The 16713-nt window shown below is 46.4% G+C and overlaps 1 protein-coding gene across 2 annotated transcripts in view; it reads left to right on the forward strand.

Moving 5' to 3' along the window:
- The first annotated feature begins 4996 nt into the window (after nt 1-4996).
- Nucleotides 4997-16713, forward strand: part of BCL2L1 (BCL2-like 1) — a 55175-nt gene continuing 43458 nt past the window's right edge. Inside the window, exons 1-2 of one of the 2 annotated variants that reach the window (XM_006860710.1) lie at nt 4997-5258; nt 5515-6021. In XM_006860710.1, coding sequence (XP_006860772.1) covers nt 5647-6021 — 375 coding nt within the window. In that variant the 5' untranslated portion in view covers nt 4997-5258; nt 5515-5646. Of the gene's footprint in view, nt 5259-5510; nt 6211-16713 lie in introns of those variants that run through there. The other variant, XM_006860709.1, reaches the window with a different exon arrangement.

Below are 16713 nucleotides of genomic sequence, written 5' to 3' on the forward strand. Positions count from 1 at the left end.
TATGTAATTTTTTACCTGGTAATTAATTTCTGGGAATACACCTTGCAGATAAACGCCCAAATATGCAGAATAATGAGTGGACAAGTTATGGCATTATGATTTATAATAAGAAAGCATTGGAATCTGCTGAAAAGTTCCCAGATAGGAGATTGAGCCAATAAAATTATGGCCTGTCCTTATGAAGTTGCATATTAATTCACAAACTTGAGGTAGCTTCAAAATGCAGAGTTCAGCAGGGAAAATAACAAGGTGTCTACCATTTGGGTAAAACACTTATATGTATATGTTTATGAACATAGTGACCATCTCTGAAAGGCCACATGGGAAAGGGTGGTGGCCTTTGTGAGGGGAACTGGGAACTAGAAAACAGGAGTGAGGACTTACTTTTCATTCATGCGCTTCTGTATATTTTTAATATCCTCAGTGTTAATTTTGTTACTCATCAATTGAATTAACCTTTCCATGTTTAGAATAAATTCCAACTCATTTCCATGATTAACTTTAATCTCCTCTCTTGCTATACTACTTCTCTTTCAGTTTGGGCCATGTGCCAAGATCTTTCTGCCTCAGGACATTTGTACATGCTGTCCTTCCGCCTAGGTTGTTCTCCAGGCCCATCCTAGGGCTGGTACTTTCTTATCCTTCAAGTCTTGGGTTCAACGTCATCTCTTCAGAGGTCATCCCTGGCTACCCTACATAAATAATTGGGAATAAATGCCTGTCTAAAGCAGCATCTCTTTATCATAATACCATGATTTATTTTCTTCATAGCAGTAGTCACTATTTGAAATTATCTTGTGCACTTTCTTTGTCGTTTACTATCTTTCCGCATCTCTGTGGTTAAGTCTCCATGAAAACAGGGACTATGTCTGCCTTGTTCTTCACTTTATCTTCAGGAACTCAAATAAATCTTTGCTGGATAAATTTATACTGTATATGCTACCGAATATACACCGCTCTTTGGACTAAAGAAATAATTCTGCTAATCCTCTCAATAATCCAATGTGGGACTCTAATAAAATCACCCTTTTGACAAATGAAGAAACAGGCACAGCGGAGATGAATAACGTCGCTAAGCGGCAGAGCTGGGACCGCAGAGATAAGGCTCTTGGACCACATAATTACCAATAATTACCATTGCCAGTAATTATTGACTGCCCACTGTTAGAGACCCTATAGGACACAGTAGAACTGCCCATAGTTTTCAAGGCTGTAAATATTTAAAAGATTTTATTGTAGTTTATGTGAAAATATTAAAAAGAAAATTAGTTTTCCATTCAACAATTTATACAAATTTGGCTGCAACACCCTCAGCATAAAACACTCTTCTCACTTCCTCCCTGGGTTCTCTGTTTCCGTTCATCCTTCTTTCCTGCCCCTTCCTGCCTTCTGTGTGGTTAACAGCCCAATGCATAAGCCACTGTTACCAAGGCCCTTTACTAGACCAGTCAGTCTGGTCTCTTTTATGATTTTGAGTTTGTTCTACTGTATTTTCCTTCCTCTGTTCAGGACTTTCTACTGTGATCCTGATCAGAACAGTTTGTAGTGGAGGCAGACACCACCTAGTTCTTCTGGTCTCAGGATAGTGAACACTGCAATTGGTATGATCCGTTATTCCTTTGAACTAATTTTTTTCCTTTCACTCTTTTTTGCTCCAGATGAAGAGATGATAGCTGCATCTTAGATAGCCACCCACAAGCTCTTAAGAGCCCAGTAGCTATTCACCGAAGTTGTTGTTAGGTGCCATCGAATAGGTGCTGACCCATAGCGACCCCATGCACAGCAGAACAAAACACTGCCTGATCCTGGGCCAACCTCACTACTGTTACCGCGCTTGAGTCCATCGATGCTGCCACTTGGCAAACCCATCTCATTGGGGGTCTTCCTCTTTTTCTCTGATCCTCCACCTCACCAAACATGATATCCTCCTCCAGTGACTGGTCCTTCCTGACAATATATCTGAAGTATGAGATGAAGTTTGGCCATCTTGGTCTCCAAGGAGCACTCTAGCTGCACTTCTTCCAAAATGAATCTATTTGTTCTTTTGACAGTCCATGGCACTTTCAATATTCTCCTCCAACACCATAACTCAAAAGCATCAATTCTTCTATGGTCTTCCTTATTCACTGTCCAGCTTTCGCATCCATATGAGGTTATTGAAAATGCCATGGCTTGGGTCAGGCGCACCTTAGTCCTCAAGCTGACATCTCTGCTCTTCAACACTTTAAAAAGGTCTTGTGCAGCAGTTTTGCCTAATGCAATATGTTATTTGATTTCTTGACTGCTGCTTCCATGAGTGCTGCTAGTTGATCCAAGAAGAATGAAGTCCTTGACAACTTCAATCTTTTCTTCATTGATATGAAAAGAATGTTTATTGGTCCAATGGTGAGGATTTTTGTTTTCTTTACATTGAGATGTAATCCATACCCAAGGCTGTGCTCTTTGATCTTCATCAGTAAATGTTTTAAGTCCTCTTCACTTTCAGCAAGCAAGGTTGTCTCACCTGTATATCGCAGGTTGTTAATCCTGATGCCAAGTTTTTCTTCATAGAACCCAGCTTCTCGGATTCTTTGCTCAGCACAAAGGTTGAATAAGTATGGTGAAGGAATACAACCTTGTCACACACCTTTCTTAATTTTAAATCATTCAGTGTTCCCATGTTCTGTTTGAACAACTGCTTCTTGGTCCAGATATAGATTCCTCATGAGCACAATTAAGTGTTCTGGAATACTAATATTCGCAATGTTGTCCATAGCTTGTCATGATCCACACAATCGAAAGCCTTTGCGTAGTCAATAAAACACAGGTAAACATCTTTCTAATATTCTCTGCTTTCAGCCAAGATCCATTGGACATCAGCAATGATATCCCTCCTTCCACCGCCTCTTCTGAATACGGCTTGGACCTCTGGAAGTTCTCTGTCAATGTATGATTGTAGCCATTTCTGTATTACCTTTAGCAAAACTTTACTCGCATAGGATATCAAAGAGATTGTCCGATGATTTCTGCATTCCGTTGGGTCACCTCTCTTTGGAATGGGCACAAGTATGGATCTCTTCCAATCAGTCAGCCAGATAGTTGTCTTCCAAATTTCTTGGCATAGATGAATGAGTCACCAATGTAGGATGCAGAATATTATCTCTGTGGACCAACCAAAGCCTCACCCCTCCCTCCCACCTCCAGCAGAGTCGCTTGTGGGTTTGAACCAGGATCTTGGAATAGCCGTCCAGTGCCAGCGTTACTTGGGGGCTGTAAATCTTTATGGAGTTAAAAGAGAGAAGAAAAAAAAAACTTTTATGCAGTTGTCCTGGTGTGGCGCTGTAGGATAAGCACGGGACTGTTTACAGCAAGGTTGGCGGTTCAAACCCACCAACCAGTCCTCGGAAACCCTATATAATACTTCTATGAATCAGAACCGATTGATGACCTATAACAACACTAGAAAGGAGCTCTGGTAGCGTAGTGGTTACGAATCGGGCTGCGAACCGCAAGGTCAGCAGCTCGAAACTGCCAGCTGTTCCACGGGAGAAAGATGAGGCTTTCTGCTCCCGTAAATATTTACAGCCTCGGAAACCCTGTACAGGGTCGCTATGAGTCGGAACCGACTCCACTGCACATAACAACAACACTAGAAGAGCGGCTGGTGGATTGGAGCTTTCAACCTTTTGGCTAATAGCCGAGTGCCTATCGCTACACAACCAGGGCCCCTGTTCTCAGCCACAGTGCGATGCTGTCTCCATATACAAATTATTGGGTCGATTAAAAAAAAGAATGAAGGAATGTACAAGTTGATTCTTGACGTCTCCGGATTCCCCAGATGTTCCGCAAGGGGGCGCGCTCTCACAGGTCTTAACGCCAGTAACTCCAGGCGCGCACTCCCTTTGCGTCTCGGGCTCGCGCGCGCTGCCGCAGCACCGGAAGTGACCGAGCTTGCAAGTTCCCCCGGTCTCTTCAGGGGAAACTGAGGCCGGCTTGTTCGGAAGAGACGACAAGAGCAGTCAGTCAGGTAGGCCGGCCCTGGTTCGCGGCGCGGAAGTCGGCCGCGAAGACCTCCCGTATCTGGAAACTACCTGGCGCACGAAGGGGGATGTGGCCCCTCACGGCTGGCGGGGCTCGCAGGTGAGAGTGCCACCTCCCCTGTGCGTGACAGGCGCTGTGTCCAATGGGAGCCCTCGCCGTTTTGCTTCCGTGCCTATTGGACTTGCTGATTGGCTACACTAGGGCGGGCCGCCGGGGGTGAGACCCCTCCTCCCAGAAAGGTTTAGGGGGAGCCCCTGAGGAAAGGTTGCCTAGCAACGGGGCGGTGGCCCGGCTGGTACCCGGCCTAGCGTGTTGGAGAAACCGCGAGGCCGCAGCCCACCCACTCGGAGCTTGGGAGGTTTAGCCCCCGGCCCCTGAGCCCTCAGGGGCTCCAGGAAGCCGCCGCGGGCCGGTCCCCATCCCCAGTAAAACCTTGGTTTCAGCTGTGGGAGGCCTCGAACGGGTCTCTACCCCACTTCCTGACCGGAGAAGAGACCGGGCGCCTCATCCTAACCCCGTCTTTGTGCAGGGCGCCGGCGGCCATTGTGTCCGGGCGGGGAATGGAGGACCGGGCAATCCCCGACTGCCACCGCCAAGTCCAGGGCCTTTGGGGAATTCACAGAAAACCTGCGGCGTTTGTGGGGGATCCCTGGCCTGCAGCCTCCTGGAAAGGACCAGGGGTGGCCTTTCGGAAGTCAGATCGCAGATCCTAGGCCGTTTCCTCCTTCCTCCTCCCCTCATCAAAACCTTGAGCCGCATTCAGAAGTCCCTTCTGGGTTTCTGAAGCCTCTCCCTGAGCTGGCCCTTGAAACACACACACAGACACACACACTCACACACACACACTACACCCACAGCAGCCACCTCCGGGAGCGTTCTCCAGGCTCCCTGTAGGAGGCGGAGAGCCAAGGGGCGTGCAGGAGTGAGGGGGCTGGGCTCCCGGGTGGTAGGAGACTGAGGCTGCCTGCCGAGAGGCCGATCCCAGCCATGGAGGAGGAAGCCAGCGAAGGGGCTGGTTCCTGAGTGTCGTGGTTCCGGTGTCGCCTGCAAGGCTCCCAGCCCACCGGGTCGCATGATCCCCTCCAGCCGGAGCTGTTTTTGTTGTGAGCGGCTGCCGCGAGGCCGGCTAAGTTACCGGCATCCCGGCCGCTGGCCGCCTCCTCTCGCGACCTATGATACAAAAGACCTTCCGGGGGCTGCACCTGCCTGCCTGCCTACGGCCTGAGACGGATTTGAATGTAGGTAGTATGGGGGAACTGCCTGCGAGGGTGACTTTCCGAGGCAGGCGTTTTAGAGAAATGGGGGTTGCAGGAGTCCGTGGAGAGTATGATGATTAAGAGCCTATTGGGGTTTTCAATTTGACTTTGTTGAAGTCTCTTCTTGGAAGCTAGACCCAGACCTTCATAAGAGTCACACAGTCAGCTCTGGTACCTGGAGGGGGAATGTGATGTAGGGTAGATGGTATTCATAGTAATTTGTTTTTCCCCCCTGAAGCTCTTTCTCTCCCTTTAGAACCTTATCTTGGCTTTCCATCGCAGAAGAGAACCACTAAACAGAGACCAGACTCCGTGTGTGAGCAGGTGTTTTGGACAATGGACTGGTGGAGCCCATCCCTATTATAAAAAAATGTCTCAGAGCAACCGGGAGCTGGTGGTTGACTTTCTGTCCTACAAGCTTTCCCAGAAAGGATACAGTTGGAGTCAGTTCAGTGATGTGGAGGAGAACAGGACGGGGGCCTCAGAAGGAACTGAGTCCGAGCTGGAGACCCCCAGTGTCATCAATGGCAACCCATCCTGGCACCTGGCAGACAGCCCCACGCTGAATGGAGCTACTGGCCACAGCAGCAGCTTGGATGCCCGAGAGGTGATCCCCATGGCAGCGGTGAAGCAAGCTCTGAGGGAGGCTGGCGATGAGTTTGAACTGCGGTACCGGCGGGCATTCAGTGACCTGACATCCCAGCTCCACATCACCCCAGGGACAGCATATCAGAGCTTTGAGCAGGTAGTGAATGAACTCTTCCGGGATGGGGTGAACTGGGGTCGCATTGTGGCCTTTTTCTCCTTCGGTGGGGCACTGTGCGTGGAAAGCGTAGACAAGGAGATGCAGGTATTGGTGAGTCGGATCGCAACGTGGATGGCTACTTACCTGAATGATCACCTAGAGCCTTGGATCCAGGACAACGGCGGCTGGGTAAGGACCACGCCCCTTGTGTGCCCCAGTTCTGTGCCCTCTGGACAGAGGGATCCCCAACAGCCTTTTGCCTACAGGTCTTTCTCTTGTGCTGGGGGGATGGTCGGGGACCTTGGTGGTCACCAGAAGGGGTTAACTGTGAGGCAATACCATGACCCAGTTGTTGAAGGACCTGGCCTTTCTCATTCTGGTCCTTTCCTGGCCCCCCTCTTTCGTACTTGTGCTCCAGTTTGTCAGCAAAGGGAAACAGCCTGTGTGTTCATTCAGTTCAAAGCCCATAGAGCATAGTTAGTCCAGTGTCCCCTCACCCTGAAACAATGGACCCCCCACCCAAAAGGTATGACTGTAATGCCCACAGGCCCTCATCTTTTCTCCCCCAGAGGTGGCAACCCTTTGCCATACAAGCTCCCTTTATTTCACACAAGTTCCCACCACTGCCTAGATGGCTGAGGCTTGTCAGGTCTGAGGGCTGGGTAGCTGTGTGAGTCTGTGTTTGCACCATACCCCTAAGTGTGCAACTGTCTGCATGGGTGACTTGTTTGCAGAGTCCTTGCTGTGTCACACATTAAGCCTGGGGACTTTACACCTCACTGCCTGGGGTCGGACGGTTGGGGAACTCCAGCTGCTCTGCCTGTTGCTTTCCGGACAGGGTTCTGGGGTCCTGAGGCCTCTTTATGGAGCACTGCTGGCAAAGCTAGCCATCAGTCTGTGGGATTCTGTGGGGCAGTGAGATTTGGTAACAGACTTTGGAAACACACTGGGTGCAAGTCCCAGCCCTGTCACTTTGCTAGCTGTGAGACCTGGGACAGGTCAGTTTACCTTCTTGAGCCTCAGTTTGCCCTACTTAGGGAAAAAAAAAAAAAAAAACTAAAAAAAAGGCATAGCAGGCCCTCCTTGCATTGCAGCATATTGTAAATCTTGGCAAGAATATGAGCTTAGTGCCTTAACAGCAGCAAGTTGACTGTAGTCATTATTATTGGGCTCAGACATATTCTAGACCCTTCCCTGGGCACAGAGTATTTTCTTGCCCCTTCCTAAGTCAGGACGAGGTAATGGTGAGAGCTGCTTTATGGTGGTCAGGCGAGGCAATTTTTGCTCTTCTACACAGTGAACCCAATTCTGTTTTCTTCCTGTAGCCCTGTTACCCCCACCCCCACCCCCCACAGAGACCCCAGGAAATTGAGCAGGCTGTGGGAAATAAGTAATCTATTGAAGGAACCAATGTGGAAGGGGCCATGCACGGTGGACTCAGGAATGTCAAGAATGCAGTTGTCCATAGCTGGGCCTAGGGCGTGGCTGCCACTTCATTCTACCACTAAGAGACCTCCCCCTTGCTCTCATTTCCCATTTCTTTGCAACTTCATCAACTCTTTCCCTTCACCAGCTCTTGTAAAAGGCAAAAGGGGTCAGTCAAGTCAATAAAAGTTAGATGACTGAGGCAGCAGTGGTAGAAGGGATAGAGGTAGAAAGCCCCCTGAGCTGGTGCTGACCAGACTTGAAAGCCGTTCTGTAAATGAACTCCCTAGGGTGGGTAAATGATTAAATCGGTCCTGTAAGTTTGTGCAGTGACCTCTCCTATCCCCCCCTGTGTGGATTCTCTTTGGAGCAAATATATGTTTAGCTGATTACAGGAGGGAGAGGATTCCAGAGCTTTAGACACACCCTCGGAGGCATCTCCAAGAAGGGACTTGGGCCATTTGCCCACTTTGTTTGACTATGGCAAGTGATTCTAACACCAGGTGGGTTGTTGCCAGCTATAAACAAAAGGCAGTCTGGGAAAGGTGCCCAGTCTGCCAGCCAGGCCCTACAGGGGGCTACCCAGACCAGAGAATTGCCAGCTGCCCAGTTTTACACATGGAAAGAGGTCTCAGACCCAGCAGCACTGGGCCAGTTCATCAGATCTGTACTAGATTGAAATTCCATTTTCCATCTCTTTGTTCAAAACTTACCAGAGTCTGTTGGACAACATACCATATGTCACTTCCTCCTGGTGACCAGAAGAGGTGTGTACAGAAGAGCCAGTTATGTCAGAATCATTTCTGGGCACACATTCTACCCCTGAGGCCAGGGGGGTAAAGAACATTTGACTAAGGATCCTTTGAGCCTGGATGGAATATACCCGCCCACTTCCTTCTCAGGTACCATACTGTTGAGAGCCAGCACATACTGGCTGCCAAGGTGGCATCTCATAACCATTCTGGAGGCTGAGACTAGGACATTGTTCAGTGGGGAGCTATGGGTCAACTCACTGTGAGGATTGCAGTCGGCATTCCTGTAGGTGATGTTTGGTATTCATATAGAAAGGGGAAGGAAATTCATTTTTATTGAGTACCTCTTATTAAGCATTATGTTGGTTCCTTATGCAATGAATATTTATTGAGAATATTTATGTGGCAGGCACTGTTCGAGGTGCTGGCCATAAGCTAGACATGGTACATTCTCCCATGGACTTAACATGTTACTTTCATATATTCCACCTAGTAGCTTTCCACGGTGTCGGAGTTCTCTATTGTTGCTATAACAAATACCACAAGCAGGTGACTTTAACCAACAGAAACTTGTGTTTTCACAGTTTATGAGGCTAGAAATCTGAATTAAGGGAAGGCTTTCTCTCTCTGTGTCAGCTCTGGAAGAAGATTCTTGTCTGTTCGGTTTTTGATTCTTTGGAGATCTCCATGTGTCTTGACTTCTGTTTTATTCTATCTCTATTTCTTTTGCTTACTTAGGTATTCTCTTTTATATCTCAAAAGAGACAAACTCAAGCCATACTATAGACTAAATTCAGCTTTGTTACCAAAGACAGTCCATTCCGAAATGGAATTACATCTATAGGCTTAGAGGCTATACTTTATAAAGCATATTTTAGGGAGATACAATTCAATCCTGAATACTCGATAAATGGTTTTATTTTTATTTTCCATTTGAAGCCTCTAAAGGCTCCAGCGTGCCTCAGCCAGTTAGGTGTGGGAGTGAGGATTTACATTTAGGCCTTCCTGATTCCCAAAACATAGCTGTCTCTCCACATCAGGTTGTCAAAGGAGAAATATAATAGCCCAGAGCAATTGACACAGAAAGCCAGAAATACTTTGGGGGCCGTGCACCACATGCGTGTAAAGGTACTCACTCTGGACTGTGTTCCTGGCATTGTGTCAGGCATATGTGTACCCTCGTTCTGGCACTGGTCAAACTAAGACATTACAAGTATCAATTGGGTCTCAGGGTTTGCCCAATCAGAATGGGCTTACTGGTGGTCACTGTTTTCCCTGTGAAAGCCCTCTCAGGTTTTGTCAGTGGGGTCCCAGGTCTCTCTACTAAAGTGTGGGGTAACACTCCAGGGATGGGATCCCAGACTCAGTCACACCACTACCTGCCTGGAGTCACCTAGCAAGACTCTGAACCTGTGCGTCTGTCTTGTTCATTGTCTCTCCCACCTGTAAAATGAATAATGGTAGCCAGCTCCAGTAAAGGATCTGCAAAAAAGCCCTTCCTATGCCTTAATTGTAGGGTAGGAGCATCTCTTTTAAGGGAAAAAATCCTCCCTCAGGGGACTGAGCCTAGTCACCTGGAGTTACCCCTGGAGAACCAAAGCCAGCCCCTAGAATGGTTGTGGAGGCCTGGTGTGACGCTGTAGGATACACACTAAACTGCATACTGCAAAGTCACCAGTTCAGACCCACCAGCTGCTCCTCAGAAACCCTATACAGTGTCACTATGAGTCAGAATCAACTCGACAGCACATAACAACAGCAACAACAAAATGGTTGCAGAATAATAATGTGACCTTCTCTGCAAAGACAGTGCTTTTTTTCTGGTGCTTTCTGGTACTTTCCAGCAGGAATGTGGGCAGTTATGGGGCAAGGACCAGGTGGGCCTTCTGAGATAGCTGCCCTGGGAAAATCTCTTAGTCTAATGGAAACTAGTGCTGAACAATGAACAATGTGTGTATAGGGAGAAACCTAACTTGGTCTGTCCCAGGTTGGGTGATTCTGGTGGCCCCTAGTTTCTGTCAGTTCTGGTGGCTTTAGCATGGATGAATGTTTAGTTGTAGCATCTCAGCTTAGCAGCTGTTCACAGTTCTGCGGTTTTCTTGGGGAAACCCCGTTAGAAACCCCAAACGTGGAAATTTTTAGTAATCTCATTCAGGTCCCAAATGAGGTAGAAATGTCTCCCCCTTGGAACACCCATTTCTTCTGGGTGTACATTTTAGGTTGCTCTGAAAACTCAGCATCGCTGGGGATTTCCCACTCCCTAGGACTTAATTTCCCCAGGAGTCCCATAGAACCCTTCAGCTTCTGTTTGAAAACTACCCAGGTATTTTTTTCAGGGGTCCCCAAAGGAAACTGGAGGGGTTTCTTGACTTCGCTTGGATAATCAGATTTGTTTGAGCTACATGAAGCAGCAGTTGTTAGTTGTCCCTTCTCTGTGCACTACCTCCCTGGTTTTTCCAGTACCCTTAGCCTTCTGTCCTGGGGCTTTCGGTCAGCTACCAGTTTGCCTAGGTTTAGTGTCAGTAGATTTAGAGGTATTTCCCAGTGAGCTGTTCTTCTAAAGAAACATAATCTCCTGCTACCTTAATTAGCAGTGCCACTGTTCCCACCCCCAACTTAATTCCACAGGGCCCTCCCTAAGGACTCCCTCTTTTCTTTGAAGGAGCCACTCTACTCTTCTTCCCCTCTAGCCGACAGTCTGTCTTTCCCATTCCCAGTTGGCAGATCTGAGTCAGACACTCCTACTAGCTCTTTTTGTTTAGCCCAGAGAAGACAGGACCTTTGAGAATATGATCACTGGCTTCAGATAGCTGAAGAAAGAGGGGCTAAGCCTTTTTTCCTTGGTAAAATACCCAGAAGAATTTGGATAAATTAGAAAAAGTTAGCAGTTGTTGTTGTATGCGTTCATGTCAGTTCTGACACATAGCGACCCAATAGAGGCTTTGTAGGAGCTGCTGGTGGGTTTGAACCACCAACCTTGCAGTTAGCAGTCCAGTCCTTATCCTACGGCACCACACCAAGACTCCAGTTAGCAGTGGTAGTTTTGCACCACCAAGTCATTTCAGACTCATAGCGACCCTGGATAGGATTTCTAAGACTGTAAATCTTTTTAGGAGCAGAAAGCCTCATCTTTCTACCTCAGAAAGGCTGGTAGATTTGACCTTGCAGTTGGCAGCCTAGGTCATAATCCACTACACTACCAGGGCACCTCCATTAGCAGTTGTTTTAGTTAAGTGCCGTCGAGGTGGTTCCGACTCACAGTGGCCCTATGTAGGGTTTCCGAGGAACGGCTGGTGAGCTTGAACTGGCGACTTTGCAGTTCAGCGCATTAACCCGCAGTACCACACCAGGACTCCTGTTAGCAGTGGCAGGATTTAAATTAGTGTAAAGAAGCCATTTCTAACAGATTTCTCTTACCTGCTGGGTTTAGAAGCTTCCTGAGGGCCGGGTTCACATACTGTCTCTTCATACCTGTTTCTTTAGTACTGAGCCGAGATCTTGGGCATAGCACGTACCTAATGAAAGAAATGCCCACTAAATTTCTGAAGAAACAGATACTTTTACCAAGCCAGAGTAATTTATTCATTGGTTCAGAAAAGCATTTATTACGCACCTATTATTATATGTCAGGCACTGTCCTGGGTACTGGGGACCCAACAGTAAACAAAACTGTTATTGTTTTCATAGCTCACATTCTAGTGGGGAGAAACAGACAATCAGCAAATAAATACATATAGCATAGATCAGGTGATGGCAAGTGCTAAGAAGAAAATGAAACAGGTGAAGGCGTAGAGTATGCTTGACAAGGGAGGTGAGGTTGCAATTTTAAAAGGGTGGTAAGAAAAGAATCACCAAAAGGTGACCTGAGGATAGAAGTTTTGTAACAAGGAAGGGAGTGATTAATTCTCCAGGATAGGAGCGGAGGCCTCTGGGACCATCAACAGAGGAGAGCCGAGACCGGGACCCTACCCAGAGAAACAGAGATGCCTGAGATAGAGACAGTGATGATGACGTGGAGTGATGAAGCAACTGGGGACTTTGGACCCAGAGAGGGAAAGGGAGGGACTGTGGGCCGAAAACTGGAGGGAGGAGGGGGAATTGTAGGGGGCAGGTTTCTGGGATATACCCTTTGGGTGGTTGATGATGCATGGAGGGGATTGGAATCATGGCAGTGAGATGTTATACGATGGAATGAATGCAAAACTAAAGTTCTCCCATGTAAACTATCATATAATTCACAATAAAACATTAAAAAAAAAAAAAAAGGTGACCTGAGGAGATGAGGCAGGGAGTGATGTGGGTATCTGGAGAAAGAGTGTTTCAAGTAGAAAGGATGGATTGAGGAAGGAATATACTTAACATATTCAAGGGCAAGCAAGAAGGCCAACGTGGCTAAGGGAAAGAGCAGGGGTAGAGGATGATAGGAAATGACAGGAGTCAGGGGCTAGATCCCATAGGACATAATGAAGACTTGGCTTGGTGGAGTGAGAGGCAACCAAAAGGTTTTGATCAGGGGTGATGTGGTCTAAATTCAGCAGGGATCCCATTGAAAAGGAGGGGGCAGCTCCAGGTAAGAAGGGTTAGCAGGTGAAGGACTGGAGCATAGTGGCACACTTTGCACATTGCATGTTGATAGGTCCAACCACCTTGGAAGCAACATTTCTGAACCACTTGGAGATCATAAAATTGGAGCTAAACAAGCAAATTTTCCTTCAGGAATGGGTCTCTCCAAATGTGATACCTTAATGAATGGTCTTTACTTTAGGAATATCTCTGTTTAGAAAACTGCAGATGTTCTGGGTTCAGTTACTATCTCTCCCTTGCCTAACTGTGTGACCTGGCTCGGGTTCCTTGACCCCTCTGAGCCATGAAGTAATTACAACAGTTATCTAGCACTGCTATAACAGAAATACCACAAGTAGATGGCTTTAAAAGAGATTTTTTCTCTCTCTTACTAAAGAGAAGGCTAGAATTCTGAATTGAGAGCGTCAGCTCTAGGGGAAGGCCGTCTTTCTGTGTCCACTCTAGAAGAAGGTCCTTTTCTCTTAAGCTTCTGTTTCCTAGTTACTTGTGTCTTGGCATCTATCTTACCCCATCCTGCTCTACTCATTTAATCTCATATCTCAAAAGAGATTGACTCAAGATGCATCCTACACTAATCCTGTCTTATTATGATAACAAAGACAATTCATTATCATTGGGATCATAACCACAGGCATTGTTGTTATTATCAAGTGCCATCGAATTGGTTCTGACCTATAGCAACCCTGTGTAGGGTTTCCGAGGGCTACCTAGTGAACTTGAACACCAGTCTTGCAGATCAAATGACTTTGCAGTCCAGTATATTAACCCACAGCACCACAAAAAAAGAGTTAGAACTTAAAACACACATTTTGGAGGGTGACACAATTTGACCAACCCATAATATTCTACCATTTGTACCCCCACCCCTGCCCATTCACCTTATCACATTGTCCCAAAAATCTTAAATCTCCTCCAAGTTCAAAATCTCATCTTCTGAATCATCTAAATCAAATATGAGTAAGACTTTTGGCGTATTCCATCCTGGGAAAAAATTCATTGGTGAACATATGAAATCTAGCTTACAAGTTATCCATTTCCAAAATACAATGGTAAACACTTCTATTACAAATGGGAGAAGTTGGAAGGAAAGAAGGGATAACAGGCATCAATCAAGTCTTAAGACCTAGCAGAACAAACTGCATTAGCTCACAAGGCTTAAAAAGAATCCTCTGTTCTTTGGGACCATCTGGGAGATGGCCACACACCCTGGGCTTCAACTCTGCCTTTCAGGTCTACTGGACCAGCAACTCTGCTCCTTTGGTGGCCTCATTTTCATAGTCCATCTGAAGTGGCAACACCACTGCCTTTCATACCTTAACAACAGCCCCACCCTAAGGAAACAAGTTGATGAAAAGATCTAACTCTTTGAAACCTAGAAGGTTTTTGAGATCCAGGAGACCATGGCCCCACCCTTTGAAATCAAGAATGCCCTGCTTCCTATGTTCCTTCCAACAGTTCTGCTGATTGCTGAGCTGCTCTACGGATGGTCCTTTTCTTTTCTTGTGAGACAGTAATGTAGTTCCTTTGGCCTGCGTTCGCCCTGTAAAATTCCAAGAGGCAGACAGCATTCGTTCCTTCTTTCTCTGTTCTCATCAGTCTTAGCGGATGGGTTTTCTGCTGTGGTAGTTGGTTAGACCCATCAGTCACCAGCTTAATCTTAAAGACTGTGTAGTTACACCCTTGGGAAACACTCTAGGATACGTGTCCTTTTAGTTTGTACAACAGAATTTGCCAAATCTTCTTGTTCTGTTTTCATTTCACACAATTCATTTTTAAGTCCATCTCTTTCCTCACATTTTACTGTAAGCAGCAAGGAGACACCACATAAACTTTGAAAATCTTGCTTAGAAGTCTCTCTAGCTAGATATCCAAGTTTATTACTTACAAGTTCTACCTTCCACCAAACATTTAAAGGTAAATCAGGCTAATTATTTGCCACTGCATAAAAAGCATTGTTCTTCCTCCATTGTCCAGTCACATGTTCATCATTTTCTTTTAACGCCTCACCAGAAGCACATTTAATGTCCACATTTTCAACAGTTTGTTGCTGTCACCATATGTATTCTCTAAGACAATAGAGATTTTCTCTGTAGTTCTCTTTGCTTCCTTCTGAGCCCTCACCAGGATTGCCTGTGATGTTCAAAGTTCTGTCGACAGTCCCTCCAAGGCAATCTAGGCTTTTATTATTGGTGGTGGTGGTTATGTGCCCTGCAGTTGGTTCGGACTCAGAGTGACCCTGTATAAACTTTCCAAGGCTGTAAATCTGTATGGGAGAAGAAAGCTTCATCTTTCTTTCGTGGAACTGCTGGTAGTTTTGAACTGCTGATGGTGATATTAGCAACCCAATGTGTAACCACTATACTACCAAAGCTCCTTAGGCTTTTATTATTGTTGTTGTTGTTAAGTGCCGTTGAGTTGATTCCCACCCATAGCGACCCTTAATAGGGTTTCGGAGGAGCAGCTGGTGAGCCTGAACTGCCAACCTTGCAGTTCAAACGGCTTTACAATCTGGCGCATTAACCCACAGCACCACACCAGGACTTCAGACATTTGTTATTGTTGTTATTAGGTGCCATTGAGTTGTTACTGACTCATAGCAACTCTGTGCACAACAAAGTGAAACGCTGCCCCATCCTGGGCCAACCTCACAGTTGTTGCCACGCTTGAGCCCATTGATGCTGTCACTTGCCCAATCCATCTCGCTGGGGGTCTTCCTCTTTTTCTCTGACCCTCCACCTTACCAAACATGATACCACTCTCCAGCAACTGGTCCCTCCTGACAATATGTCTGAAGTATGAGAGACAAAGTTTGGCCATCCTGAATTCCAAGGAGCATTCTGGCTATACTTCTTCCAACACAGATCTGTTGGTTCTTTTGGCAGCCCATGGTACTTTCAATATTCTCCTCTAACACCATAACTCAAAGGCATCAATTCTACAGTCTTCCTTATTCACTGTCCAGTTTTTGCATGCATATGAGGTTATTGGGTGAGGTGCACCTTAGTCCTCAAGCTGACATTTTTCAAAATTTCCAGTCTCTGCCTATTACCCAGTTCCAAAACCACGTCCATATTTTAGGTATATCTTAGAGCTAGTTACCTAGTGCCGGAATATCATAAATGGAAACAGAAGTATATTTTTCTCAAAGTTTACAAGTCTAGAAGTCCAAATTCAGAATGCTGGTTCTAGGGCAGAGGTAGGGAGCATCTGGCCCACGGACCTTATGTTGTTGTTGTTAAGTGCCATCGAGTCGGTTCCGACCCATATCGAGTCTGTACAGGGTTTCCAAGGGTGTAAATCTTTACGGGAGTAGAAAGCCTCATCTTTTTCCCGCCGAACGGCTGGTAGTTTCCAACTGCTGACCTTGCGGCTCGCAGCCCGATTTGTAACCACTACGCTACCAGAGCTCACTAGGCTCTCAAAATCATTTGGTTTGGCCCTGCCAAGGCAACCGCAGTTCCATTTATCACATTATTAAGTGCCATCGAGTTGGTTCCAACTGATAGCGACCCTGTATAGAGTTTTCAAGGAGCAGCTGGTAAGCTTGAACCACTGACCTTGCAGTTCTAACTGACTTTGCGGCCCAGTGCATTAAGTTTGACCAAATATAGCAGGCTAATTTTTTTTTTTTTTACGTTTTTATTATGAATTGAGTGATAGTTTACATGGGAGAACATCGGTTTTACACTCATCATTTCATTGCAATGATTACAGTCTCCTCCGTGCATCATCATTCAACAGTACTTTTGCTTCTATTCCCCTCTGTTTTTTTTAGGGGGAGGGGAGGAAGGAATGTACAAAAAAAAACACTCAGGAATATACAATCATTTAAACGGTTCGAAACTACCAGCCGCTCCGCGGGAGAAAGATGAGGCTTTCTACTCCCGTAAGGATTTACACCCTCGGAAACCCTGTACAGGGTCGCTATGGG

Source organism: Chrysochloris asiatica, unplaced genomic scaffold (assembly GCF_000296735.1).
Source record: "Chrysochloris asiatica unplaced genomic scaffold, ChrAsi1.0 scaffold00039, whole genome shotgun sequence".
Classification (NCBI taxonomy): Eukaryota; Metazoa; Chordata; class Mammalia; order Afrosoricida; family Chrysochloridae; genus Chrysochloris; species Chrysochloris asiatica.